The 27,194-nt window shown below is 34.9% G+C and overlaps 1 protein-coding gene across 11 annotated transcripts in view; it reads left to right on the top strand.

The window, feature by feature from the left end:
• Positions 1-27,194, top strand: part of NBEA (neurobeachin) — a 673,417-nt gene that overhangs the window by 255,668 nt on the left and 390,555 nt on the right. For 10 of the 11 annotated variants that reach the window (XM_027557433.1, XM_027557431.1, XM_027557423.1 and 7 more), the window contains 3 exons: positions 6,038-6,476; positions 17,716-17,870; positions 20,091-20,217. In XM_027557433.1, coding sequence (XP_027413234.1) covers positions 6,038-6,476; positions 17,716-17,870; positions 20,091-20,217 — 721 coding nt within the window. The remainder of the gene's footprint in view (positions 1-6,037; positions 6,477-17,715; positions 17,871-20,090; positions 20,218-27,194) is intronic. The other variant, XM_027557425.1, reaches the window with a different exon arrangement.

The following is a 27,194-nucleotide window of genomic DNA, read 5'->3' as shown; positions in this document are numbered from 1 at the left end:
GAAGCAGGGCAAGGGTAACAGAGTTTTGTCAAGAGAACACGCTGGTCATAGCAAATACCCTCAATCCAACAATACAAGAGAAGACTCTACACATGGACATCACCAGATGGTCAATACCAAAATCAGACTGATTATATTCTTTGGAGCCAAAGATGGAGCAGCTCTCTACAGTGAGCAAAAACAAGACCAGGAGCTGACTGTGGCTCAGATCATGAACTCCTTATTGCCAAATTCAGACTTAAATTGAAGAAAGTAGGGAAAATCACGGGACCGTTTATATATGACCTAGATCAAATCCCTTACAATTACACAATGGAAGCAGTTTACCTAATTTGCATTTAATATAGTAAAAGATCCATGTATGTTACATACAGATTTTTAGTTCATTTTAAATTACTCGAATGTGAATAGTTTACTTCATATTGCTATATGAAAATCAAATAATTAATCTTAATGTAATTTTTAGTCCTGTACTAGCAAGAAGCTGTATGTTCGTTTCATGTTATTACTTTTAAGGTTGTTTGGAAAATAGCAACTTGAGTAATTGAAAAAGTAAGAAATATAGAAACACTTCATACATCACTGTAAAACAAGAAATTTTTTTTGGAGGAAGGAATGTGACAAATGAGGTCACCATGTAGAAAGTATGTCATTTGCTGAACTTAACCCCATATTTTCCAAAATGCATTAGATGAAGTCATTAGGTTCAATGGAAATCAATGAAAGACAGTAAGAAAAGGAGGCATCTGGCACGCAACTGCTTGTTTCTGACCAGGTTAAGATCACTTAGGCTGGGAATGTTTCTCCTTTGTGTACTGACATGGCCTATTGCTATAGAAACTGTTGAGAACTACTGAAAAATTACAAGTCTCCTGTCAGTAATACAACTTGCACAGCTGCAATCATTTATACTTTGTGTGCTGCTCAAGCATGGCTTCTATTGAAATCACTTGGGTTAAATTCTCAAAGTACCACAGTGTGGAAAGAACATTTTGGAAACGTGGATTTTAAGCTGAAGTTTATGCTATCTTCTGAGAGCATGTTCTGTAAAAGGTTAATGAATAACAGGAAATCAAGGTAGGTTTTCTGAATACTGACCTGTGGGTGGCACTAGTGAAAAAGAACCAGCTTGTTAATGCAGGAGAGTAGAGAAACACGGGTTCAGTCCCTGAATCAGGAAGATCCCCTGAGAAGGGAAATCAGCCCACTCCAGAATCCCATGGACAGAAGGGCCTGGCTGGCTTCAGTCCATGAGGTCACAAAGAGTCAGACGCAATTGAAGTGACTTAGCATGCATGCCTGACTTGTTTTCTATTTGCAGTTATTATTATAAAATTTTTCACTGGTGTTTATTTTCATTTCTACATGAATAACATCACAAATTATGCTTTACAAAACCTATGTATTTGAATAGAATTCTTATGAAATATCTAAATTACTGCATCTTTTTGAAATAATTCTTTTATCATTTACAGTAAAAATAAAATTAAGGTTGTTATCATTGTGTAAATATTTTGATATGGTATGGACCTAACAGAAGCAGAAGATATTAAGAAGAGGTGGCAAGAGTACACAGAAGAACTATACAAAAAAAGTCTTAGTGGCCCAGATAACCACATTGGTGTGATCACTCACCTAGAGCCAGACATCCTGGAATGCAAAGTCAAATGGGCCATAGAAGCATAACTACGAACAACACTAGTACAGGTGATGGAACTCCAGTTGAGGTATATCAAATCCTTAAAGACGATGCTGTGAAAGTGCTGCACTCAATATACCAGCAGATTTGGAAAACTCAGCAGTGACCACAGAACTGCAAAATGTCGATTTTCACTCCAGTCCCAAAGAAGGACAGTGCCAAAAAATGTTCAAATACTGCACAATTGCACTCATTTCATATACTGGCAAAGTAATGCTCAAAATTCTCCAAGCTAGGCTTCAACAGTACATGACCCAAGAACTTCTAGATGTTCAAGCTGGATTTAGAAAAGGCAGAGGAACCAGATATCAAATCCCCAGCATCTGTTGGATAATAGAAAAAGCAAGAGAATATCAGAGAGGCATCTACTTCTGCTTGATTGACTATGCTAAAGCCTTTGACTGTAGGATCACAACAAACTATAGACAATTCTTAAAGAGATGAGAATGCAAGACCACCTTGCCTGCCTCCTGAGAAATCTGCATGCAGGTCAAGAAGCGACAGTTAGAACTGGACATGGAACAATGGACTGGTTCCAAATTGGGAAAGGAGTCTTTCAAGGCTCTATACTGTCACCCTGTTTATTTAACTTATATGCAGGGTACATCATGCCAGATGCCAGGCTGGATAAAGCACAAGGTGGAATCAAGATTGCCGGGAGGGATGCCAATCACCTCAGATATGCAGATGACACCACCCTTATGGCAGAAAGTGAAAAGGAACTAAAGAGCCTCTTGATGAAAGTGAAAGAGGAGAGTGAAAAACCTGGCTTAAAATTCAACATTCAAAAAACTAAGATCATGGAATCCGGTCCCATTTCTTCGTGGAAATAGGTGGGGAAACAGTGGAAACAGTGAGAAACTTTCTTTTCTTGGGCTCCAATATCACTGCATGTGGTGATGGCAGCCATGAAATTAAAAGACTGCTCACTCCTTGGAAGAAAAGCTTTGACCAACTTAGACAGCACATTAAAAAGCAGAGACATTACTTTGCCAACAAAGGTCCATCTAGTCAAGGCTATGGTTTTTCCAGTAGTCATGTGTGGTTGTGAGAATTGGACGATAAAGAAAGCTGAGCGCCAAAGAATTGATGCTTTTGAACTGTGGTGTTGGAGAAGACTCTTGAGAGTCCCTTGGACTGCAAGGAAATCAAATCAGTCCATCCTAAGGAAATCAATCCTGAATATTCATCGGAAGGACTGATGTTGAAGCTGAAACTCCAATACTTTGACCACCTGATGCGAAGAAATGACTCATTTGAAAAGACCCTGATGCTGGGAAAGATCCAAGGCAGGAGGAGAAGGGGACAAAAGAGGATGAGATGGTTGGATGGCATCACAGACTCAATGGACATGAATCTGGGTAAACTCCGGAAGTTGGTGATGGACAGGGAGGCCTGGTGTGCTGCATTCCATGGTGTAGCAAAGAGTTGGACATGACTGAGTGACTGGACAACAATAATATTTTGACGCATCATCTGAAAATATTTTAATATTCAAATTTAATAAACTTTTAATTGTTTTATAATCAAGAAGTCAAGATTTACATTGAAGTTCTATGTATCAATCTACTGAGTTATTAATTTTAATTGTCTAGTGAGAGAGTCTATTGAACAGAAAAGCAAAAAGCTCTATAGATAGTAGAAAGAAATCTTTTTATATGGTACTTTATGAACTCAAATCAAAGATTTTATGTTCTTAGATATTTTATATGCTAACAGAATGCTTATATTTTAGCCTGAGTTGAAAAGTTTACTTTTTTGTCTAGCTCTTGATGTGAAACACATCATAAGATTCTGAAACACGTTTAGAGTAAAACCAAACCTGTAGACCAAATCTATAAATGAGCTAAATTTAGACTAAGTTCTATCCTTGACTGAATGTCTTGTGGCAGTTGAACTCTGTAAGAAAATTTAGCCCAGGCTAGTAGCTATTCCGCTGTGATATTTTATTGTTAGAGTTCTGTTTTGTTTCTCTGTTTACATTCTCTGTTTTACTAGTATAGGAATGTCACTACTGCTATTTAATTCCGTCCTGATTTTTTTACTGTAACTGTTTTCTCTCCGTGAATGTATAGTCTATAGATTAAACATAAATTTAGTAAATTCAGTAGTTTCTGTAAGAGTGGAAATAACTGGCTTAACCACCTTCTCATTCTGTATTCCTAGGTAATTTCAACAGTTTTCAAAGTCTGAGTTACCACCTCTGGTTGAATGAGCCCCAAATACGTAGCTATAATTTTCTTGACTTCCAGATATCAATGTCCCATAGATTCTGCAGACTCAATTCATTCAAAATTTAATTCATTATCTTCCTGAACAACTTGCTTCTTTTTCACGTGCTTTTTTGGTTAGTGAGATACCCCCTCCCTTTTTTTTTCTTCTTCAGCTTGATACTCCAGAAGCATCTTGATTCTTTATTGTCCTTCTTATTCCTGATATAGTTTTTCTACTTTGTCTTAATCGTCTGTCACAAGGATTTATTTAAGAATGTGAAATTATTATGTTTACCTCTTACCCTTTTCCTTCTCTACTGCTTTGCCAGAAATACTACTGAAATTTTCTGACTTCTTAAAAATACTTTATGCAGTTAAGTTTTAACCTTGAGAACAACTAAGAGCAACCTGTCTTTCATTTTGTTCATCCAGTGTCTTAATACTATTATCATATTCTACAAAGTAGTAATAAAGCCCTTGCCTAAGCAAGCAAGCAAAACTAAAAGCTATTTCATAAATATGAGGAAAATTACAGTATATCATGGACTTGTAAGAGATGTATATTTTTAATTTCTTTGTCCAATAAAATTCTAAACAAATAACAGCAGCAAAACACCTAAGGTTAGTTTTATAGAACTTACAAATGTTAATTTCAAAGAGATCAAAATAATTTAGTTTGCCCTTCTTGTTTTATAAAGAATAACTGTTAGTTAGTAAAGTAGTACAAATAGCTACCATTTACTAAATATCTATTTTATGCATGAAGTGCAAGTAATCTACATATGTATCTTATTTTCTGCTTCAGCATAACTTTATTAAGTTAAATACTATTACTATTTCCATGATACTTTAAAAAAGTATTTATTTGACGGTGTGTGCATGCTCAGGTGTGTCCAACTCCCTGACCCCATGGACTATATAGCCCGCCAGGCTCCTCTGTCCATCGGATTCTCCAGACAAGAATACTGGAGTGGATTGCCAGTCCTCCTCCAGGGGATCTTCCTGATCCTGGGATTGAACCCATATCCCCTGCATTGGCAGGCAGATTCTTTAACACCGAGCCACCTGTGAAGCTGTTGTTTGATGGCACTGGGTCTTAATTGCCTCCTGGGTCTCTTCAGTCTTTGTGTCATGCGGGATCTGTAGTTGTGGTGCTCAGGATCCTTTTTGTTTTTTTTTGCAGCATGTGGGATCTATATAGTTCCCTGACCAAGTATTGTTCCCAGGTCCCCAAGATTGGGAGTGTGGAATCTTAGCCACTAGACTACCAGGAAATTCCTCCACTATACTAGATTAGATAAATTTTTCAACGTCATCATTTAGAATTTGGTAATATTTTATTATAGTGGCCTTTGTATAATGAGATTTGATAAGGATTTAAGATTTTAAAAGATGTTTTTCTTTTTATCTATTTTAATTGGTAATACTATATATGTTTTCATACATATATATTTGTGATTCGATTTCCACATATTGAAATTTACGTTTATTCATAGAGAATCATCATGAATATTCCAAAATAATTGTTCTTAAAGGCACATATAGGTTAAATTCTCAAGGCTCACTATTCTATTATTAAAGCATTTATCCTTTTGAACTAATCATTTGACATGCTTTTTGCAACTAACTCTTAGAATTTTATGTATTACACATAATTTTAAAAAATACCTTTAGTTTAAAATTTTCAATTAGTTATTTCATTACTGGTTATTGCAATACCAAAAACGATATAAAAATGGCTTCATATTTTAAGGAAAATATTAAAGGAGTATAATTTATCTTGCATGATTGGTAGCTGACAATGAAAGGATAAAAGGGAGCTTAATATAAGTATTTATAAGCCGTTATAAGAAATTATAGTAGGAATTATTTCTCCATGTTTATAAAAGTATCACTTTTGACATGCAAGATGATTTATAAAAGAAACAGGGCTCTGTTGATGCTTACTGAATAAAATAACAGGTGTATATAGGTGATATGTTTTAACCAAGTTGTGTTGTTATGCACATCCGTTTAGCAGAGTTTTTTTTTCTTACAGGTTTTCTTTTCTGTGAGTATATTTTATTAATAACGGTGGGTTTTCACTTGTGAAGCATTTTGTTTAAACTGATTTCTATCATTATAGAAACACCTGCTGCATTCCCAGACACTGTAAAGGAAAAAGAAGCACCAACCCCTGGTGAGGATATTCATCTAGAAAGTTCCATTCCTCATACCGATTCAGGAATTGGAGAGGAGCAAGTGGCTAACATCCTGAATGGGGCAGAATTAGAGACTAGCACAGGCCCTGATGCTATGAGTGAACTGTTATCCACCTTGTCGAATGAAGTGAAAAAGTCACAGGAAAGCCTGACCGAGAACCCCAGTGAAATATTGAAGTCTGCACCATCGATATCTAGCATAAGTCAAACCAAAGGCATCAATGTCAAGGAAATACTGAAAAGTCTCGTGGCCGCCCCAGTCGAAATTGCAGAATGTGGCCCTGAGCCTGTCCCATACCCAGACCCAGCATTGAAGAGAGAAGCGCAAGCTATTCTTCCTATGCAGTTTCATTCCTTTGACAGGTAGGTTCTGAACTTACTATTCACAGTGCTCCATGTATAGAAGGAAAATTAGTGTCTGTTTAATTTAAAAATATTAGGCAAAAAAAAAAAAAATTAGGCAGATCTTGCAAACATGTTTATTACTGTAGATTCTTATCACAAAGACTATCAAAGTGATAGGCCAACCTGATTGATCTCATAGTCAGACATTTTAATTATATGTTTCAAAAAAGGGGCTTCAGTATGAAATGGGGGATGACACATTGAATTGGAAATAGGGTAACACAGATTCTGATTATGACCTATCATCAAGTGACTACTGTACATTGGAGAAGTGATTTTATATGTATGTGTGTGTTTATATTATGTACATACATATATATATATATGTATACATATATGTTTATAGCTATATACATATATGTGAGGTAATCGACAAGTAATTGTTTTTTGTTTTAAAGAGAAAAAAGTAAGTAAATCAGATATTTCTTAAACTGTAATGTCAAAATAAATATACAGTCAGAATGCAGTTTCTATTCCATATTGTTTTCTCTAAAATAGATAAACTGCTTTGTCCAAGTTAGAGCCAGTACTTTTTGAGTTTAGGGGTTGAGGTGTGGCAAAAAAGGCATTTTCAGTTAGGGTGCATTATCTTTTTTATACATAAATAGGATTTTAAAATTGCTTATAAACATTTTAACCAGTGTCCTACAGATACTTTTTGAAAATCTATTGTGAAAATATAAATGACATTAGTCATCATGTCAGATATAAAGAGAGAATCAGTTTTGTTTTCTGTGCACCTACAGTAGTTAAAGGAGATAAAATCTTTGCAAATATGTGTCATATAAGGTAAAATGTGTTAAGTATCAGACATTTTTTAACAACTAAAAAAGCAGGGATATAAGAAATTATTTCTTTTTTTAGTAGTTTAGAGGTTTATTCATATAGTTCCTTGGATATTCGCTATGCCATTTCATATTTAGTTTGCATTCCTAAGAGATATGTGTATGTGTGCTAATGAATTTATATAAGCATAACCACATAAGTATTTTTAATTGTATATATTTATAAATCTATCTATAAATAACTGTTATAATAGTTTAATTTGGGATCTTAAGTTTTATGTTCCTTTTAAAGTTCTGTATCTAAATTTTGTTAACATATAAGCAGTAGAAAAAGAGAAATATTGTGATTTGTATAAGAGAATCCAGTGAAATAAAGATTAGGTAAAATCTTTCCTAATTTGGATTATTGTTAGGACAATTTTTTTCATTAAAACTTAACAAAGCTGTCACCTGAGTGCCAATATTCTTAGCCACTCAAAATTTATTACACTTTTGAGGATATTGCTTTACAAAAAATAGAACTTTCCATTTGTTCTTAGTAGCATTTGTGCAAAATGCAGTGGGAGTGCAGTCATTATTCAAAATTGCATAAGTAGAAATGAAATCGTGGAGCACAAAGCGTATTCCAATTCTTTTTAGGAGAAGGGTCTCCAGTGTAGTTAATATATGCAGTAGCTCAAGTACTATCAAATGTAAATGATGAGGTGATACTGATGAAAGGAGGGGATTGAGGTCTCAGGGGGCGCTGATGACGGATTGAACAGAAGCGGCCTTGCACTGCACGTAACTCAAGTCTGTCGTCTTCACCGCTCAAAGCCATAATGGGAGGTGGCAGTTTGAAATGAGTTGCCACGGCAAAGAGTATTATTTTTGAAATGCTTTCACACAAATCACTAGGCCCTGCATACAACTTAGTTTCATGCTTTAATGTCATCAGGAGGCACAAATTGGTGTGTCTAATTGTTTGCCACCTGCCAGCAAAATGAGCTGCCAGCCAGCCAGACGGGTTTGATTGTCTGTCAGCCATTCAATAGATTGAGAGTGACAACATCAAAAATTTAACTTCAAACTCTGGAGCTTTGAGCAGCTTTTCAGAGACATCATCCCCACAAGTGCTTCTGGACAACTGCATTTTTCAATTATATTTGTGATATATTGCTACCATTTGCCTTAAAGTGTTATCTGTCTTAAGGTAGCTATAATTACATTATGAAGCATATAAACATATTTCTGAAGCACTAAAATCTGAAATTCAAGTTATGACATGTCTTTTAGCATCAGATTGAGTTCCTTGAAAATAGGATCCAAGAAGACAGACTTTAGATGCAAAGTCCTGAATACTTTTAGTTTCAAACACAGAATTATCTTGGGTCTTACTCTACCAATAATGTATTTTTCATTTTTATCTTTGGTTGAAAATAGCTATAAACTCAGTTGCTCATTTCTTTGTAACTAAATCATACATAATATTATACAATCCCAGTGGAAATCACCTAGGATTTTCCTTGATTTAGCCAATATTTTATTGGTTCTTTTGGAAACATGCTAGCGAAGCATTCTTTATATTTTCTCTAGATTGTAAGTTGGGAATAACTTCCTAAAACAACTGATGTCATAAGAGTCATACATTCAATTACATTTTTCATATGGAGTTTCTCTTCACTTAGGATGGCATTTTGACTAATTTCAGCATTTTGAAGTTTGTAATATCATTTTTATTAGGTAAATTGTAACATCAAAATTTAGAAACATTTAGACTTAACTAAAATAAACCTTTTTCCTTTAGTATTAAATCTTCCATCAGGTTGTATTATGAGACATCATATAAATATTCTCATCTGCATATATGGAAAGCACTGATTCTTTTTCTTTCATTTCCTCCAGACATCATCTGTGCAGATTGAAGTATATGTCTTTGATTTCACTGAGTGACCCTAACAAATTTATATTTATGACTGTAGAGCACTGAAACTGCTAGACATCCATTAGTGCTATTCTGTAGAGGGAACACCGTATGTATAGAGCAAGTGTGATAACGAAATTATAAGAACTTTCCTACTGTTCTATTACTACGAAGCAAAAATAAATACTTACGGTTTTATTTTTAAGAGAACAGTTTAATAATCTCATAATAGAACTTAGAGTATAGTTGCAAAGTTCCTCAATAATTCTATTTCTTCTGATAGATTTCTGTATAGATGTATAGTTTTTAAAATAGTCTAGCTGAGCTGTGTTTTTTTTTTTTTTTAATGTATTAGTAACAGCAACTGTAACTTTTAGATTGAGGGAACAGTTTTCTCTAAAACCATTCATTACGTTTTACCACATCTTTTAAACTAAAATTTAATCCTGCATATCCAAATGCTTTTAATCTTTTGACAATTTGGTGTATATATCTGTGATTTAGCTCAGTCTTAATTCCCCAGGATTCCTGAGACACCCCCTTAGTTTGGACAAAAGACAAAAAAAAAAGGCAGAGGACAATATGTTTGTCTCCATACATTTTAACTGTCATTATATTTCAAAAAATTGTTTTTCATCTTGGTTATCATCCAAAGCTTGTAATTGTGTTGCTTCTCTGACTAATAGACAATGATCTTATGGTGTATACTTCATCCCTTTTGATTTTAAAGACCTGCTTATGTTTGAATTACTGGGTTTGATATGATTAAGTGAAGTAGTTTGTATTTTTCCCCTAAAACATTTAGTATCCTTGCTTTCCAGTGTTTCATTCTCTGAAAAAGAAAATCTCTGGAGGAAAAAAAGTATTTTATAAATACTATTTGATTAAAAAACAATATAGATAGCCTTCATATTACTAAACTTCAAGTATAGGCTTTGTCTAAGTATTTTCCCTATAGATTTTTTTTAACATCAGTGCTTTAAATATTAGTGCTAAGAATGATAGTTTAGGATAAATAAAAAAAATTTTTTGTAGAAATGATGGAATCCTCCTACCTTGATTTCTTTAAGCTTAGAATTAAGTAAGAATATAAAAACTTATAATTATTGAGTACTTCAAATTCTGTCTTTATACTTTTCTAATGTTTTGTTAAGTATTTTGATCATATCACTTAAAGGATGAGCAGGTAAATGTAATCTAAATTGATTAATACTCTGCCAACCATTACAATTCAAAGTTTCAACGATACCGAGCTACTGAAATCCCACCTTTTATTATGTTCCAAGTGCCCTGGATATAGTATTTAAGGCCAGCTGTCAGATGATGCAGTTTTGACCCAGCATGGTTGTATTCTAATTTTCCCAATATTGTTGCCTTTTTCTCTCCTGACATTTCCACAGACAGTTCAATGAGTTGAAAAAGGCATCTCTCTTTAAAGTGTGAATTAATGAAATAGTTGTTTTTCATACATCCTATTTTTCTATTGGTATTCTAAATATTTTACAAAGTTCAGTTCAGTTCAGTCGCTCAGTCGTGTCTGACTCTTTGCGACCCCATGAATCGCAGCACGCCAGGCCTTCCTGTCCATTACCAACTCCCGGAGTTCACCCAGACTCATGTCCATCGAGTCAGTGATGCCATCCAGCCATCTCATCCTCTGTTGTCCCCTTCTCCTCCTGCCCCCAATCCCTCCCAGCATCAGAGTCTTTTCCAATGAGTCAACTGTTCTCATGAGGTGGCCAAAGTCCTGGAGTTTCAGCTTTAGCATCATTCCTTCCAAAGAAAAAAGGTATTCTAAATATTTTACAAAGTAGCAATTAATAAATCATGAAAATGATAGACTTGCAATTTCTAATGAGCTTCAGTAAATTGTAATATCACCTTAAAATCAGAAATAATTATTTTTTCTTCATAGTTTAATTTTTTTTTCTTTCAAGATAAATGTCTAATGTCAGTAAAACTTGTTAGAAAAAGAGTAATAATGCTGGAGAGGGTATGGAGAAAAGGGAACCCTCTTACACTGTTGGTGGGAATGCAAACTAGTACAGCCACTATGGAGAACAGTGTGGAGATTCCTTAAAAAACTGGAAATAGAACTGCCTTATGACCCAGCAATCCCACTGTTGGGCATACACACTGAGGAAACCAGAAGGGAAAGAGACACGTGTACCCCAATGTTCATCGCAGCACTGTTTATAATAGCCAAGACATGGAAGCAACCTAGATGCCCATCAGCAGATGAATGGATAAGAGAGCGGTGGTACATATACACAATGGAGTATTACTCAGCCATTAAAAAGAAAACATTTGAATCAGTTTTAATGAGGTGGATGAAACTGGAGCCTATTATACAGAGTGAAGTAAGCCAGAAAGAAAAACACCAATACAGTGTACTAATGCATATATATGGAATTTAAAAAGATAGTAACAATAACCCTGTATACGAGACAGCAAAAGGGACACTGATGTATAGAACAGTCTTTTGGACTCTGTGGGAGAGGGAGAGGGTGGGATGATTTGGGAGAATGGCATTGAAACATGTATAATATCATATATGAAATGAGTCGCCAGTCCAGGTCCGATGCACAATACTGGATGCTTGGGGCTGGTGCACTGGGACGCCAGAGGGATGGTATGGGGAGGGAGGAGGGAGGAGGGTTCAGGATGGGGAACACGTGTATACCTGTGGCAGATTCATGTTGTTATATGGCAAAACCAATACAATATTGTAAAGTTAAAAAAATAAATTTAAAAAAATTAAAAAATTAAAAAAAAATTTTTTTTAAAGTAATAATATAGAAATTAGGAGAAGTGGCTCTTAGTAGTGGATCTCTTTATAATTAGTTGTGTGACCCTTATCTATTCTCTTTGGTTCTCTGGGACTCAGTTTCCCAACATGGAAAATAATACATTGTTTCCAGAAAGTCCCATAAAGTATGAAAATCCTGGAATAAATGAGATAGCTTTATAATTAGTTTGAAAAAGTAGTAGATGACTATTAACTTGGCTAAAAGACCTGAACCCCAGAAAAGATTCGGTAGGCCTTTTTCAAAGCTATTACCTCACTTTAAGCTCTTGGCATCCCTGAAGTGTGTTCCCTCTGTTATCTTCCAGCTGGCCTCACTATTTTCCAGGTGTTGGCCCACCAAATGGACCTTCCACATTTATGCTAGAAATGTTTTTCTTAAATGTAAATCTCATGAAGATTTCTAAATAATATCTTGTTCTTACACAATAAAAGATGAACTTCTTAGGTTGAAATAGAAAGTCGTCACCTTTCACCAGCTATAATGATCTATTTACAGTTCTTCAATCTTTTATGATTTTTCATATCTCTTTGCCTTAAGAAGTTTTTGCTATTGAACTTTTATCTTCTTAGCTGAATCCCACTGATCCTTTTTGATTCAGCTTACTCTTCCCTGATAATGTTCATCCTTTATGTTTCTGAAAGTTCCTGTGCCTAACTCTAATCAGAGTGGTTACTGAAATATGTTGAACAGTTGATTTATTTGTCTCTTCTATTTTTTTTTTCAAGTATCTCTAAGGCATGGATTATGTCTTAACTTGTCTTATGTATCTCCTGACTTGTCAGTGTAGTTGTAATTCCCTTAACCTTTCGGTGTTCAATAAGTGTTATAGAAAAGAGGGAGCAAGTGGAAAGAAGAAAGGAGTTGTTTTAAAATCCATGAGCAATTATAAAACCCACTTGTCTTATTAAGTCACTATTTAAAAGCCATTTCTTATCTTCACTATCTCAGTTTACACTTAAGACAGTTCTTGAGTTGTGCAGATAAAATAGTATCCTTTTTACAAAATTCACATAACTAGTTAATGGCAATCTTAAAGATTTTTTTTAAGATCTTTAAGATTTTTTATTATAGTTATCTAGACTCTCAGTCTTTCTTGACTGACACGACCTGTATTCTAGATCTACTGTCATTCTAACTATTCTTTTATAAACATGATGCTTTTGTTGTTATTCTTGAAATATGGTGTCTAAAACTGCACATAGGATTTTATGAGGTCTAACAGACACAATATATCAGGATTATTGCTTCTTTCACTCTGGATACTGTTGCTGTGGTAGACCCAGATTGCATCAGTACTTTTGAGAGCCATCAGTTCAGTTCAGTTCAGTAGCTCAGTAGTGTCCAACTCTTTATGACCCCATGGACTGCAGCACCCAAGTCTTCCCTGTCCATCACCAACTCCCGGAGTTGACTCAAACTCATGTCCATCACGTCAGTGATGATATCCAACCATCTCATCCTCTGTCATCCCTTTCTCCTCCCACCTTCCACCTTTCCCAGCATCAGGGTCTTTTCAAATGAGTCAGTTCTTCGCATCAGGTTGCCAAAGTATTGGAGTTTCAGCTTCAGCATTAGTCCTTCCAGTGAATATTCAGGATTGATTTCCTTTAGGATGGACTGGTTGCATCTCCTTTCTGTCCAAGGGACTCTCAAGAGTCTTCTCCAACACCACAGTTCAAAAGCATCAGTTCTTCAGCACTCAGCTTTCTTAATAGTCTCTCACATCCATTCATGATTACTGGAAAAACCATAGCTTTGACTAGATGGACCTTTGTTGGCAAAGTAATGCCTCTGCTTTGTAATATGCTGTCTAGGTTTTCTTCCAAGGAGCAAGTATCTTTTAATTTCATGGCTGCAGTCACCATCTGCAGTGATTTTGGAGCCCAGAAAAATAAAGTCTCTCACTGTTTCCATTGTTTCCCCACCTATTTGCCATAAAGTGATGGGACCAGATGCCATGATCTTAGCTTTCTTAATGTTATGTTTAAGCCAGCTTTTTCACTGTCCTCTTTATTTTCATCAAGAGGCTCTTTAGTTCTTCTTCACTTTCTGCCATAAGGGTGGTGTCATTTGAGAGCCATAGCAGTACTAATGATAGCTAAGCTTTTTGGACCACTTACAGTGTTCCAGGTAAAATGCTAAACATTTGATATGTGTTAATAGTATATCATTTTATCTTTGTAACAATCTTACAAGGTGCAAACAATTATGAGTCTCATTTTTAAGGGTATGGAGAATGGGGCTTAGAGAATTTACTTGCTTGATACCTTAGAGGTAGAATTCTAACTCAGATATGTCTGACATTAAAAACCAGGCTTCTAGTCACTGTGTACTCTATTTATATCCCATGTTGTAGTAACTACTATACTGCTGAATTTGCTGTCAGTGAAGTGTCTGGAGGCTTTAATGTCAGCTAATATTAAATCAGATGTTTTCAGAAGTTTTAGTAGGAAGACATTTAATGTTGTTTGCATTTATTTACAAACCATCAGTACAAGTTGTTGAGATGAAATTCTTTTCCCTTATTCATATAACTCATTTTTATTAATACACATCTCAGAGCTTCAGTTCTTGACAAGATGCCTTGTCACAGAGAGTTTGTACGAAGTTGGTAATGATCAGTTAATCAGGAAACTTTGGCTATATATATATTTTTTTGTACCATTTACAAATACACCTCATAGCACTATCAATCAGTTTGTGTTTCTTTATTTTATCCATAGGAATTTTAATGAAAGATTTAGGGGAAAAATGATAATTTTACTTCTTTTCAAATCAAGAATTGATAACTTTGTTTTCTTGCTAGCTAGTCAATGAAATAGTTTATAAGTTTAGGAAAGAGTTTTGACGATAAATCCAAAATATTAGTTTGGTTTCTTTTCTGTTGATCTTTGTGTATATCATTGTAAATAAATACCTTACCTTATAGGCACAGAATTATTTCAATTTAGAAAGTGGTAACAATTATTAACATTTATAAGGCATCTCTTTTTTAAAAATTATTATTATTATTTCTTTTACTTTACAATATTGTATTGGTTCTGCCACACATCAACATGAATCCGCTATGGGTGTACGCATGTTCCCCATCCTGAACCTCCCTCCCACCTCCCTCCCCGTACCATCCCTCCGGGTCATCCCAGTGCACCAGCCCCAAGCATCCTGTTTTGAACCTGGACTGGCGATTCATTTCTTATATGATATTATACATTTTTCAGTGCCATTCCCCCAAATCGTCCCGCCCCCTCCCTCTCCCACAGAGTCCAAAAGATTTTCTATACATCTGTGTCTCTTTTGCTGTCTTGTGTACAGGGTTATCATTACCATCTTTCTAAATTCCATATATATGCGTTAATATACTGTATTGGTGTTTTTCTTTCTGGCTTACTTCACTCTGTATAATAGGCTCCAGTTTCATCCACCTCATTAAAACTGATTCAAATGTATTCTTTTTAATGGCTGAGTAATACTCCATTGTGTATATGTATCACCGCTTTCTTATCCATTCATCTGGTAATGGACATCTCTTAATTTGACATGGTTCTTTTAAATGCAGTCTCATTTAATTTATCCAGGTATATGTGAAATAAATCATATTTGCCTTTCCATTTTTACTGAAAAACTGAAATTTAATATCACGTAGCTTGAAGTGATTTAGTTGTCAAGCCTTAATCTTCTAACTCCACATCCTATACACTCTCCATAATGTCACACCACCTCTCAGTGAAATAAAGTGTTTGATCAGGAATGGTCAATGAAGGGATTGAAAGCATAGTGTGTGCTTTTGGAAATTTAATAAGATAGTTGAAAGTACAAGGTTGAGTCTAATGAATTGACTCTATCCATTAAGGAAAAAAGAAAAAAGTATCCAGAAAGAGCTAACGGAAGAATTTGGGAGGGCAGAGGTTAAAATTATCTAACATTATAATTACTATGGTCACAAAAATATTTTAAATGCCCTGAATTTGAAAATAATAATCCTTATAAATTTAAATTTTTTTACATTAGTCATTTTTGTTTTAAAAATTGTTGGTATTAAAGAAGTTTAAACCATAGACTTGTCAATGAGCCATTGATACAGTTTCCTTTAAATAGAGCTTTTTAATAAGAAAATTAAATTTTTCTTTACAATCTAAAAGACCTAGTTTAAAAGGTCTATTTTAGGCACGTCCCTGATGGTCCAGTGGTTAAGACTCCATGCTCACATTGTAGGAGGCCTGGGTTTAATCCCTTGTCAGGGAACTAGACCCCGCATGCCAAAACTGAGAGCCCTCATGCCTCAATTAAAGGCCTGGTACAGCCAAAAAACTAAAATAAAATAACGTCTCAGAGACAGTACTTTAAAAAGACCTAATTTAAATTGGATATATTTTTTCTGACATTCACTTGTTTTCAGGCATTATATTTGAACTTAAAATAACTCATACATCTACTTTCAAGATAAATAAGTGAGTAATGCTTGAAAGTATTTATTAAATAGAATTGGTGTACTGTAAACTTTGAGAAAGATGAAGCTTCACTGAAAGAAAGTAAAAATATTTATTATGTTAAAGAAATGGTTTCTTTGTCTTTTAAATTGACTCTTCACATCTATTTATTATTTAAGGTTAACACAAATGTTAAGTTCAGAATTTTTTTTAATGAAATTCATTTAAGTATGCTAAAGAAACGAGAACATTTTCAACTCCTAAGCTCACAAAGTCAGTGTTTGAAAACTAAAGAGATCTTTTACCGAATGTCCAGTGTATCCTCTCATTTCTCTTTCATTATAATAGTATCCCTATTATGAAAAACAACTCAATTTTATTCAGGGAAATAAAGTTTAATTTTATTGTTTGTTGTTGTTTATTCTCTTAAGTCATGTCTGCCTCTTTTGCGACCTCATGAACTGTAACCTTACAGTCTCCTCTGTCCACGGGGTTTCTCAGGCCAAAAAAAAAAAATAATAGGAGTATTTTTCCTTCTCCAGGGGATCTTCCCAACTCAGGGATCAAACCCATGTCTCCTGGATTTCAGGCAGACTCCTTACCACTGAACCAGTTTGTTATTCCGTACTCCTTGCCTTAATATTTAGCTTTACTATGAAGAAGTTCAGAATTTGGCTTTCAAATGTTTTTATGACTATTTTCCACATTTAGAATGTAATAGAGATACAATGGACACTTTATATATGTATATTTACAAAAAAATCCCTATGTACATATATGAAAAATATTCTAACCAGAGCACACCTTTTTCACATTTTCCTAAGGTCATGATTATAGACCACATGTCATCTTTAAAAAAGATGTCCAAATTCTAGATTCTACGTAAATATTTGCCAAATAAATGGTAATAGTTAACACTTTACAGTATATCCTTACTGTCTATATTATTTTCACCAATGAAGTTGCAATCAGAAAAAGGAAAAAGAAAGAGGAGAAAATTTGATGATAGGACTTCCCTGGTGGTCCAGTGATTGAGACTTCACCTTCAAATGCAAGGGGCGCAGGTTCAATCCCTGTTCGGGGAGCTAAGATCTCATAAACCAAAATGTAAAAGAGAAGCAATATTGTAACAAATTCAGTAAAGACTTAAAAAATGGTCCACATCAAAAAAATGTTTTCTAAAAGATAATTTAATGTTGATTACATGTATCTGCCAATAGAAGATTAGAATTCATCTTAGACATTGTATTATTTTTCATCATTTCTTTGCAGGAGTGTTGTGGTCCCTGTTAAGAAGCCACCTCCAGGTAGTTTAGCTGTAACCACTGTAGGAGCCACTGCTGCTGGAAGTGGACTGCCAACAGGCAGTACCTCTAATATATTTGCTGCTACTGGAGCTACACCAAAAAGTATGATTAATACAACAGGTATTGTCCTTATCTATTTTTGTGATACTTCATCTTTTTCTTTCTGTTTTCTGTATCTTCATTTTTTCTGCTTATTTGATCTTAAAAATTAAAATACTGTGATTATTTTAAGATTATCTTAATCTTTAAGAAGATTATTCTTCATGTTTTCAGATTTTGTAATTCTAGGGTAAACTTTTTAGGCACTTTTGAGAACACTATGGGTTTTGTTTTGAGTCTTCTCAAAACAAGATGCTGTTTACTTTCATAGTGAACTCAGATTGCTTAAGGATATTTGGGGAGCAAAGCCAAAATATAATTTGAACACTGACATTTGATATGTAAAAATTAGTAAACTGTATCAAGAATATTAAAATATACTATATATATTAGTGACAGCAAATGGATTTAGTAACATTTTCTGGTTGAAACCTAATATATACTTTTCACAAAGCTCCCCTAAGAACCTTGACGATATGCAAGAGCCTCAACTTAACAAAAACTGCATGTGAATAAGAACCATTGTTTGACATTGTATTAATTTATATACTTAGATTACAATTATATCCATTCATTGTCCAACATTTTCCTAAAAATTCTAGAAACAGAAAAATTCCAAATCACTACAATTTTTAAAAGCCTGCCTAAAATAACTTTTTTATTTTTTTGTAAATTTCCAGAAATGCTCCTGTTGATTATTAGCAAAATAAATCCTTACCCAAATCTTTGTGATTCCATTTTAGGTATTTACACAACGCAAGATGATCCCTGACTTTCCTTCCCTGACTATAGTAGCCTTCTCTTCTCCAAACTGTATAGCCTTGAACTTTTCCATCTATTATCATTACTTAGATTATTCCCATTTTTATTAATTTCATAGCTCTTTGTGCTTTCTGTATTTATCTTGTTTATCATACCACCTGAGTCCTGACACATCATGAACAGCACATTTATGGGGTTGTAGTAAGTAGAACGTACTCTATGAAGCATATTTATGTTAGCAAATAAACATCATTAATGGCATTGTGTTAAAGAACAAAACATCTTTGATTTATACATACTAAAACAAGTATTTATTTCTAACTTGTTTGAAGACTTCTTATATAAAGTTTTTTTTTTTTTTTCTATTTAGTTTATAGCCTTACTCTTTATATTCATTCTGCTTTCTAGAGGAAAGAATAAAAATGTTTTCCTTTTAGCAAAATGTAAACTCAGGAAAGTGTTAAGAACTTTAAAATATGCCAGTGTAGTAGGAAAAAAAAAATCTGCATTTGGTGTTTATGGACTAAATCCTTACTTTTATGAGTAAAAAGCAAATAATTTATTTTTTATATTTATTTGAAACAAGGTATGATATTTTCCTTGAATTTCTATTCTATGAATTAATAATAGATTTAGAAAGTGATGGTAGCCAGAGGTCTAGTCATAGTATAAAACATATATTACAATAAAAATGTAGGCAATGAATATCCTCCTTAGAAATACATATATATAGATACACAAACAGACACACAAATAACCTGAGGGTCAGCATCTAAACTGGACCCAAAACTAGTTTAGATTTTGGCACAAACGTGCTGTGTAAGTGTTGTTGTGAAATCCAGGTTTTATGGATATTAATGTAAGATAAGATAAAGATAACATTTAGGAACACTAGATGTCCCTCAACTCCATGGCTATTTAATATATGGTGTAATATAGGAAAATCTGTTCTAAAATGGCATCTTCATATCGTTGAGGAAACTCGTTATTTTAAAATTGGGTACAAATATACTTATTATAGTCCTTCTTAAGCTATCATATTAAAATAAGCATTGATGCTTCAGGGCCACAAATTTATGTTGAGACAGTTTATTGCTAATTATATCTTAAATGATGAAAACTAAAAGTATAACAACATAGCAATGAAAAAGCAGATAGTATTTTCACATCTAAATTTGCTTTGTTTTATCAGACTCATTTTATCTAAAATTGTTTTCATTTGTTGATGTCTTTTATTTATACCCCATTTGTAATCTGTAGTTTTGTTAGCATAATATAAGTAAATAAACTGTTTCAATGCAATAGCTATTTTTAATAATTATAGTTATTAATGTACTGTTGGCCAAATGATTTTTTAAATGGCCTAATTCTATTTTGAAATTCAGATGAATTTTTTTTCAAACTCAGTAATGATGTAATGAAAATTATTTTGTTCAATAAGTTTGTATTTAAGACTAAAAACTATTATTTTGGGAACAGGTGCCGTGGATTCGGGGTCTTCGTCTTCTTCCTCGTCTTCTAGTTTTGTGAATGGTGCTACCAGCAAAAACCTTCCAGCTGTTCAAACTGTTGCTCCAATGCCAGAAGATTCGGCTGAAAACATGAGGTATTCATAACTAATTGTTGTTTTCACTCATTTTACTCCCTTCCTTCCACCTCAAAAAAGAGTGAAACAGTATTCATTAAGTTTAAAGATACAGTTAAGAATTCTTAAGAATGTTTAAGTATGTATTTCATTGTTTTGATATTTTTAGATAATTATTCATTATGTAAAAATCATTTATTATATTTCAGAGTCTAAACTGAGAAGTCTTGAATGGTTTTCAAGATCTGTTTCCTGAATTTATAATCCACTGTCATATAGCACATGTTACAGTGTCATGTAAGGTAGAAGCATGCACATGGGCACATAATAAAACTGGACAAGATGTGGTGGGGTGGTGAGTTTAAAATATAGGCTTTCAGAATACAGTTATATGTAACATATATAACTGGAGGTAGAATCACCAAACATTATCTTTTGTATCTTGATAAATAGATAAAAATGATTTGTAGTAACATATCAAACAACATGGCTTCCCTGGTGGCTCAGTGGTAGTCAGGTTTGATAGTCAGGTTAGTCAGGTTTGATCCCTGGATTGGGAAGATCCCCTGGAGGAGGAAATGGCAACCCACCCCAGTGTTCTGGCCTGGAGAATCCCATGGACAGAGGAGCCTGATGGGTTACAGTCCATGGGGTTGCAAAGAGTTGGACATGACTGAAGCAACTTAGCATGCATACATCAAAGAACATTCCTAGAAGAGATTGGCCCACATGCTTGATGTAAAATTGCACATACACACACACATTTATTCATGTTCTCAATTCAAGTATCACACAAATGTAGACTATAAAAGCTCAGTGAAAGAATGATGTTGTGTCACCACCACTCAAGGCAAAAAACAGAGTATTGCAAGTACCTCAAAGCCCCCATCTTATGTGCCTTTTTTTGACTCTATTCTTGCTCTTCTTCATATCCACCACTCTGACTTGAAACTGGATTAGTTTTGTCTTTTTTGAATTTTATATGAATGGAATTGCACAGTATGGGTTCTTTTTGTCTCTGCCTTCTTCTGTTCAACATTATGTTTCTGAGATTTTATCTGTATTGCATGTAGCAATAGTTTTGTTCATGTTTATTTCTTAGTGGTATATACTACAGTTTATTAATCTGTTTTACTGATGATGGGTATTTGAAATTTTCCAGGTTTGCACTATTACAAGTAATGCTACTTTTTTACATAACAATGCTGTTTATACATTACTCTTAGGTATACTACACATTTGTATGCATATATGTTGGGTAAATAACTAAGTGGAATTGCTGGTTCATATGTGTCTGTTCAGTTTTACTGGATAATGACAAATGTTTTCCAAAGTGGTTGATACAAGTTTACTAAACTCAATTAGCACCTTACGAGAGTAATTCGTTAAATCTGTAACAATACTTACTTATTGTCACTTCCATTTTTGCCTTTTGGTGAAAGCATAGTGCTGGTGGCGGTTGTTCAATCAGTAAGTTGTGTCTGACTCTGCCACCTCTTAGACTGCAGTTAACCAGGCTCCTTTGTCTTCTACTGTCTCCTGGAATTTGTCCAAATTCATGTCCACTGAGTCGGTGGCATTCCATTGTATTTTGTTTGTATTTTTCTGGTACTTAATGAGGTTGAGCATCTTCTTATCCATTGTAATAGCTTATGTAATATCATATATTGTAATATCTTACATAATATCTTAACTATCTTAGATAGTTGTAAATTCCTCGAAGGGACTTTTTGGCATGGACAAAGGGACCAATATTTATTGGTCCTTTGGTTTTCCTCTTTTGTGATTTCTCTGTTGAATCTCTTACTCATTTTAAAACATTGAGTTGTCTTCTCCTTAATTTGTAAAGGCTTTTCTCCTTATGCATTTTGAAAATGAACCCTTTGATGGTTATATGTTTTTTGTATATACCTTCTCCCATTCTGTGGCTTTTCTTATCATCTGTGGAATCTGTTTTCATCAAAAGAGGCTGTAAATTTTAATGAAACTCAATTTATCAAGTTTTTGGGGTTTTCATGCTTTTTGTGTTGTAGACGAGATCTTTGCCTGAATTTTCCCCAACTCATCCTCTGGCTGCTTTTCATATTGAGATGGATAGTTCATCTGGAACTGAGTTTTGTGAATTTTATGAAGCAGAAGTGATATGGATGTCAAGATGACCCAGTTCAGTTCAGTTCAGTCTCTCAGTCGTGTCCAACTCTTTGCGACCCCATGAATCGCAGCACGCCAGGCCTCCCTGTCCATGACCAACTCCCGGAGTTCACTCAAACTCATGTCCATCGAGTTGATGATGCCATCCAGCCATCTCATCCTCTGTTGTCCCCTTTTCCTCCTGCCCCCAATCCCTCCCAGCATCAGAGTCTTTTCCAGTGAGTCAGCTCTTCTCATCAGGTGGCCAAAGTATTGGAGTTTCAGCTTCAGCATCAGTCCTTCCAATGAACACCCAGGACTGATCTCCTTTAGGATGGACTGGTTGAATCTCCTTGCAGTCCAAGGGACTCTTAAGAGTCTTCTCCAACACCACAGTTCAAAAGCATCAATCCTGTGCTCAGCTTTCTTCACAGTCCAACTCTCACATCCATACATGACCACTGAAAAAACCATAGCCTTAACTAGACGGACCTTTGTTGGCAAAGTAATGTCTCTGCTTTTCAATATGCTATCTAGGTTGGTCATAACTTTGCTTCCAAGGAGTAAGCGTCTTTTAATTTCATGGCTGCAGTCACCATCTGCAGTGGTTTTGGAGCCCAAAAAAATAAAGTCTGACACTGTTTCCACTGTTTCCCCATCTATTTGCCATGAAGTGATGGGACAAGATGCCATGATCTTCGTTTTCTGAATGTTGAGCTTTAAGCCAACTTTTTCACTCTCTTTCATTTTCATCAAGAGGCTTTTTAGTTCCTCTTCACTGTCTGCCATAAGGGTGGTGTCATCTGCATATCTGAGGTTATTGATATTTCTCCTGGCAATCTTGATTCCAGCTTGTGCTTCTTCCAGTCCAGTGTTTCTCATGATGTACTCTGCATAGAAGTTAAATAAGCAGGGTGACAGTATACAGCCTTGATGTACTCCTTTTCCAATTTGGAACCAGTCTGTTGTTCCATGTCCAGTTCTAACTGTTGCTTCCTGACCTGCAAATAGGTTTCTCAAGAGGCAGGTCAGGTGGTCTGGTATTTCCAACTCTTTCAGAATTTTCCACAGTTTATTGTGATCCACACAGTCAAGGCTTTGGCATAGTCCATAAAGCAGAAATAAATGTTTTTCTGGAACTCTCTTGCCTTTTCCACGATCCAGCGGATGTTGGCAATTTGATCTCTGGTTCCTCTGCCTTTTCTAAAACTAGCTTGAACATATGGAAGTTCACGGTTCACATATTGCTGAAGCCTGGCTTGGAGAATTTTGAGCATTACTTTACTAGCATGTGAGATGAGTGCAATTGTGTGGTAGTTTGAGCATTCTTTGGCATTGCCTTTCTTTGTGATTGGAATGAAAACTGACCTTTTCCAGTTGTCTAGGTTGGTGGTAGCTTTTCTTTCAAAAGGCAAGCGTCTTTTAATTTCATGGCTACAGTCAGCATCTGCAGTGATTTTGGAGCCCAATCAAATAAAGTCTCTCGCTGTTTCCATTGTTTCCCCATCTATTTGCCATGAAGTGGTGGGACCAGATGCCATGATCTTAGGTTTTTGAATGTTGAGTTCTAAACCAGGTTTTTCTGTCTCTTCTTTCACATTCATCAAGAAGCTCTTTAGTTCTTTGCTTTTTGCCATAACGGTGGTGTCATCTGTATATCTGAGGTTATTGGTATTTCTCTGGGCGATCTTGATTCCAGCTTGTGCTTCAGCCAGCCTGGCATTTCACATGATGTACTCTGCATTTAAGTTAAATAAGCAGGGTGACAATATACAGCTTTGACGTACTCCTTTCCCGATTTGGAATCAGCCTGTTGTTCCATGTCTGGTTCTAACTGTTGCTTCATGCCGTGCATACAGATTTCTCAGGAGGCAGGTAAGGTGGTCTTGTATTCCCATCTCTTTAAGAATTTTCCACAGTTTGTTGTGATCCACACAGTCAAAGGCTTTAGCATAGTTGATGAAGCAGAAGTAGATATTTTTCTGAAATTCTCTAGCTTTTTCTCTGATCCAACGGATGTTGGCTATTTGATCTCTGTTTCCCCTGCCTTTTCTAAATCCAGCTTGAACTTCTGGAAGTTCTTGGTTCACATACTGTTCACATACTGTTGAAGCCTAGCTTGGAGAATTTTGAGCATTACTTTGTTGGCATGTGCGATGAGTGCAATTGTGGGATAGTTTGAGCATTCTTTGGCATTGCCTTTCTTTGGAATTGGAATTGGAATGAAAACTGACCTTTTCCAGTCCAGGCCACTGATGAGTTTCTGTCCTTTATTGTGCTCATCTTTGTATGAAATGTTCCCTTGGTATCTCTAATTTTCTTGGCGATCACTAGTCTTTCCCATCTTACTGTTTTCCTCTTTCTTTGCATTGATCACTTAAGAAGGCTTTCTTATCTCTCCTTTCTGTCCTTTGGAACTCTGCATTCAGATTGACCATCTTGTCTTTGCAACTATTTTTAGCTTTAATGTTATTTATTCTTAGATGTTTGAGATTTCACCAGTGAAGCAATCTCTGGAATTTTTTTTTTTTTTTTTACTGAGAATGTTTTACAGATTAAATTCTTTCAGTGGGTAGATGACTATTCAGATTTTCTGTTTTCTTTTTGCATCAGTTTTGGTCACTTGTGACCAAAATTCAGCCATTTTATCTACATGGTTAGATTTATTGTCATAAAGTTTTTCATAATTTTATTATTTTAAAATAGTGTAGGAACTCTCTAATGATGTTTCCTCTTTCATCTTTGAATTTGTTATTAATATTTTATGCCTTTTTTCATTTTAGCATTAGTAGAGTACCATTGATTTTTCAATACTGTAGTTTCCCTCCAGAAAGTAGGTATTTGATTCATTACTTCTTTTTCTGTTTCAATTACATCAAATTCTATTTTTTTAAAATTTCCTTTTAGTTATTTCAGGTTTGCTTAATTTTCTTTTTCTAGAGTCTTAAGGTGGATAGTAGATCAGGAGTCTATAAACTACCACCCAGGGCCCAAATCTGCCTGTCATCATATACTTTATACACTTTTATTGGAATACAGTGACATCATTTGTTTATGTATTGCCTGTGACTGCTTTCACAGTACAATGGCAGAGTTAAGTAGTTGCAACAGAGATAACATTGCCTAAAATCTTAAAATATTTTGTATCTTACCCTCTGTAGAAAATACTTGCCAAGCGCTTACTTAATTCTTTGGTTTTCGATTTCTTCTTTTCTGTTATGAGGATTTAAAGCCATAACACTTCCACTAGGCATTATTTTAGCTATATTTCACAAATTTAATGTTGTTTTAATTTTCAGTATTTTATCTAAGTTTCTCTGTGATTTCTTCTTTGACCCATAAGTGTTTCAGAAGTGAATTTGAAGATTGACCTTTTTCAGTGTAATGTCATGAGAACCATCCAAGTGTCATTGTGTTTTAATGGGTTGTTTCTTTTGAATTTCTGAGTAATATTTCATGATATGGATGTATGACTGTTTAGCCATTCATCCTCTAAAGAACATTCAAGTTTTTTTCCAGTTTTTGGCTAGTACCAAAAAAAAAAAAAGGCTACAATAAACCTTTTTATTTTTATGTGAACATATGTTTTCATTTCTCTGGGATTAGTGCCCAAGAGTGAGATTACTGGGCTAATATGGTAAGTACCTATTCAGGTTTATTAAAAAACTCCCACAAGCAACATATGAATAGTCCAGTTTCTCCTCATTTTTATCAGAATTTGGTTTTATCTTTTTTTTTTTTTTTTTTTTGTAGGCCATTTTGGTAGGTATATAAGGATATCTCATTGTGGTCTTAATTTGAATTTTCCTAATGGATGATTCTGAACATATTTTTGTGTGCTTATTTGCTATTAGTATGTCCTCTTCAGTGGAATGTCTGTTTTTGTCTTTTGCCCATTTTATAATTAGAGTGCTTTTTCACTTTTGAGTCTTGTGCATTCAGTATTCTTAGTACAAGTACATTTTCAGAAATGTTGTTTCCAAGTATTTGCTCTCAGACTATAGCTTATTTTTATGTTCTTTGTAGCAGAGGAAAGCTGAATTTTTATTATAGTCTAGTTTATCATGGTGTCTTGTCTAAGAAATCTTCACCTCACCCGAAGTCCCAAAGATTTTTTTTCCTGTGTAGTCTATAGAGTTCTGTGGGTTCAGTAACAGTTTTAGTTTTAAGTCAGGGTCCCATTTTGAGCTGATTTTTATGTAAGAGGTGAGATCTGTGTCCCGCTGCTGCTGCTGCTAAGTCACTTCAGTCGTGTCCGACTCTGTGCGACCCCATAGACGGCAGCCAACTAGGCTCCTCTGTCCCTGGGATTCTCCAGGCAAGAATACTGGAGTGGGTTGCCATTTCCTTCTCCAATGCATGAAAGTGAAAAGTGAAAGTAAAGTCGCTCAGTTGTGCCCGACTCTTAGCAACCCCATGGACTGGAGCCTCCTAGGCTCCTCCGTCCATGGGATTTTCCAGGCAAGAGTACTGGAGTGGGATGCCATTGCCTTCTCCGGAGATCTGTGTCCAGGTTTATATTTTTGATTATGAAAGTCCAGTTTGTGTCGGACTATTTGTTCAAAAAACTGTTCTTCCATATCTAGAATGGCCTTTATTCTTGGACTAATTTTGCCATGCTTAGAAAGTATGCTGGATTTCTCCAAAATGCTCAGTGTGTCTACAGAAGTCTCTAGGCCCTGTTTGGGAGGCAGATGTCTGTTATGACTCTTCCATAATTGTTCTTTCTAAGTTGTTCTCTTCTAACGTTGGGAGCTTTCAGATATCACATACAGAGATTGTTATTCAGCCAAAGGTTGCTGTTCTCTCCATGACACCTTCCTTGTGGGTGCTGTGTCCTACATATTCTGTTCTCCTTGAACTACAGT

This window comes from Bos indicus x Bos taurus, chromosome 12, assembly GCF_003369695.1.
Source record: "Bos indicus x Bos taurus breed Angus x Brahman F1 hybrid chromosome 12, Bos_hybrid_MaternalHap_v2.0, whole genome shotgun sequence".
NCBI classification, from domain to species: domain Eukaryota; kingdom Metazoa; phylum Chordata; class Mammalia; order Artiodactyla; family Bovidae; genus Bos; species Bos indicus x Bos taurus.
This window is presented reverse-complemented; position numbering and strand designations above follow the sequence as displayed.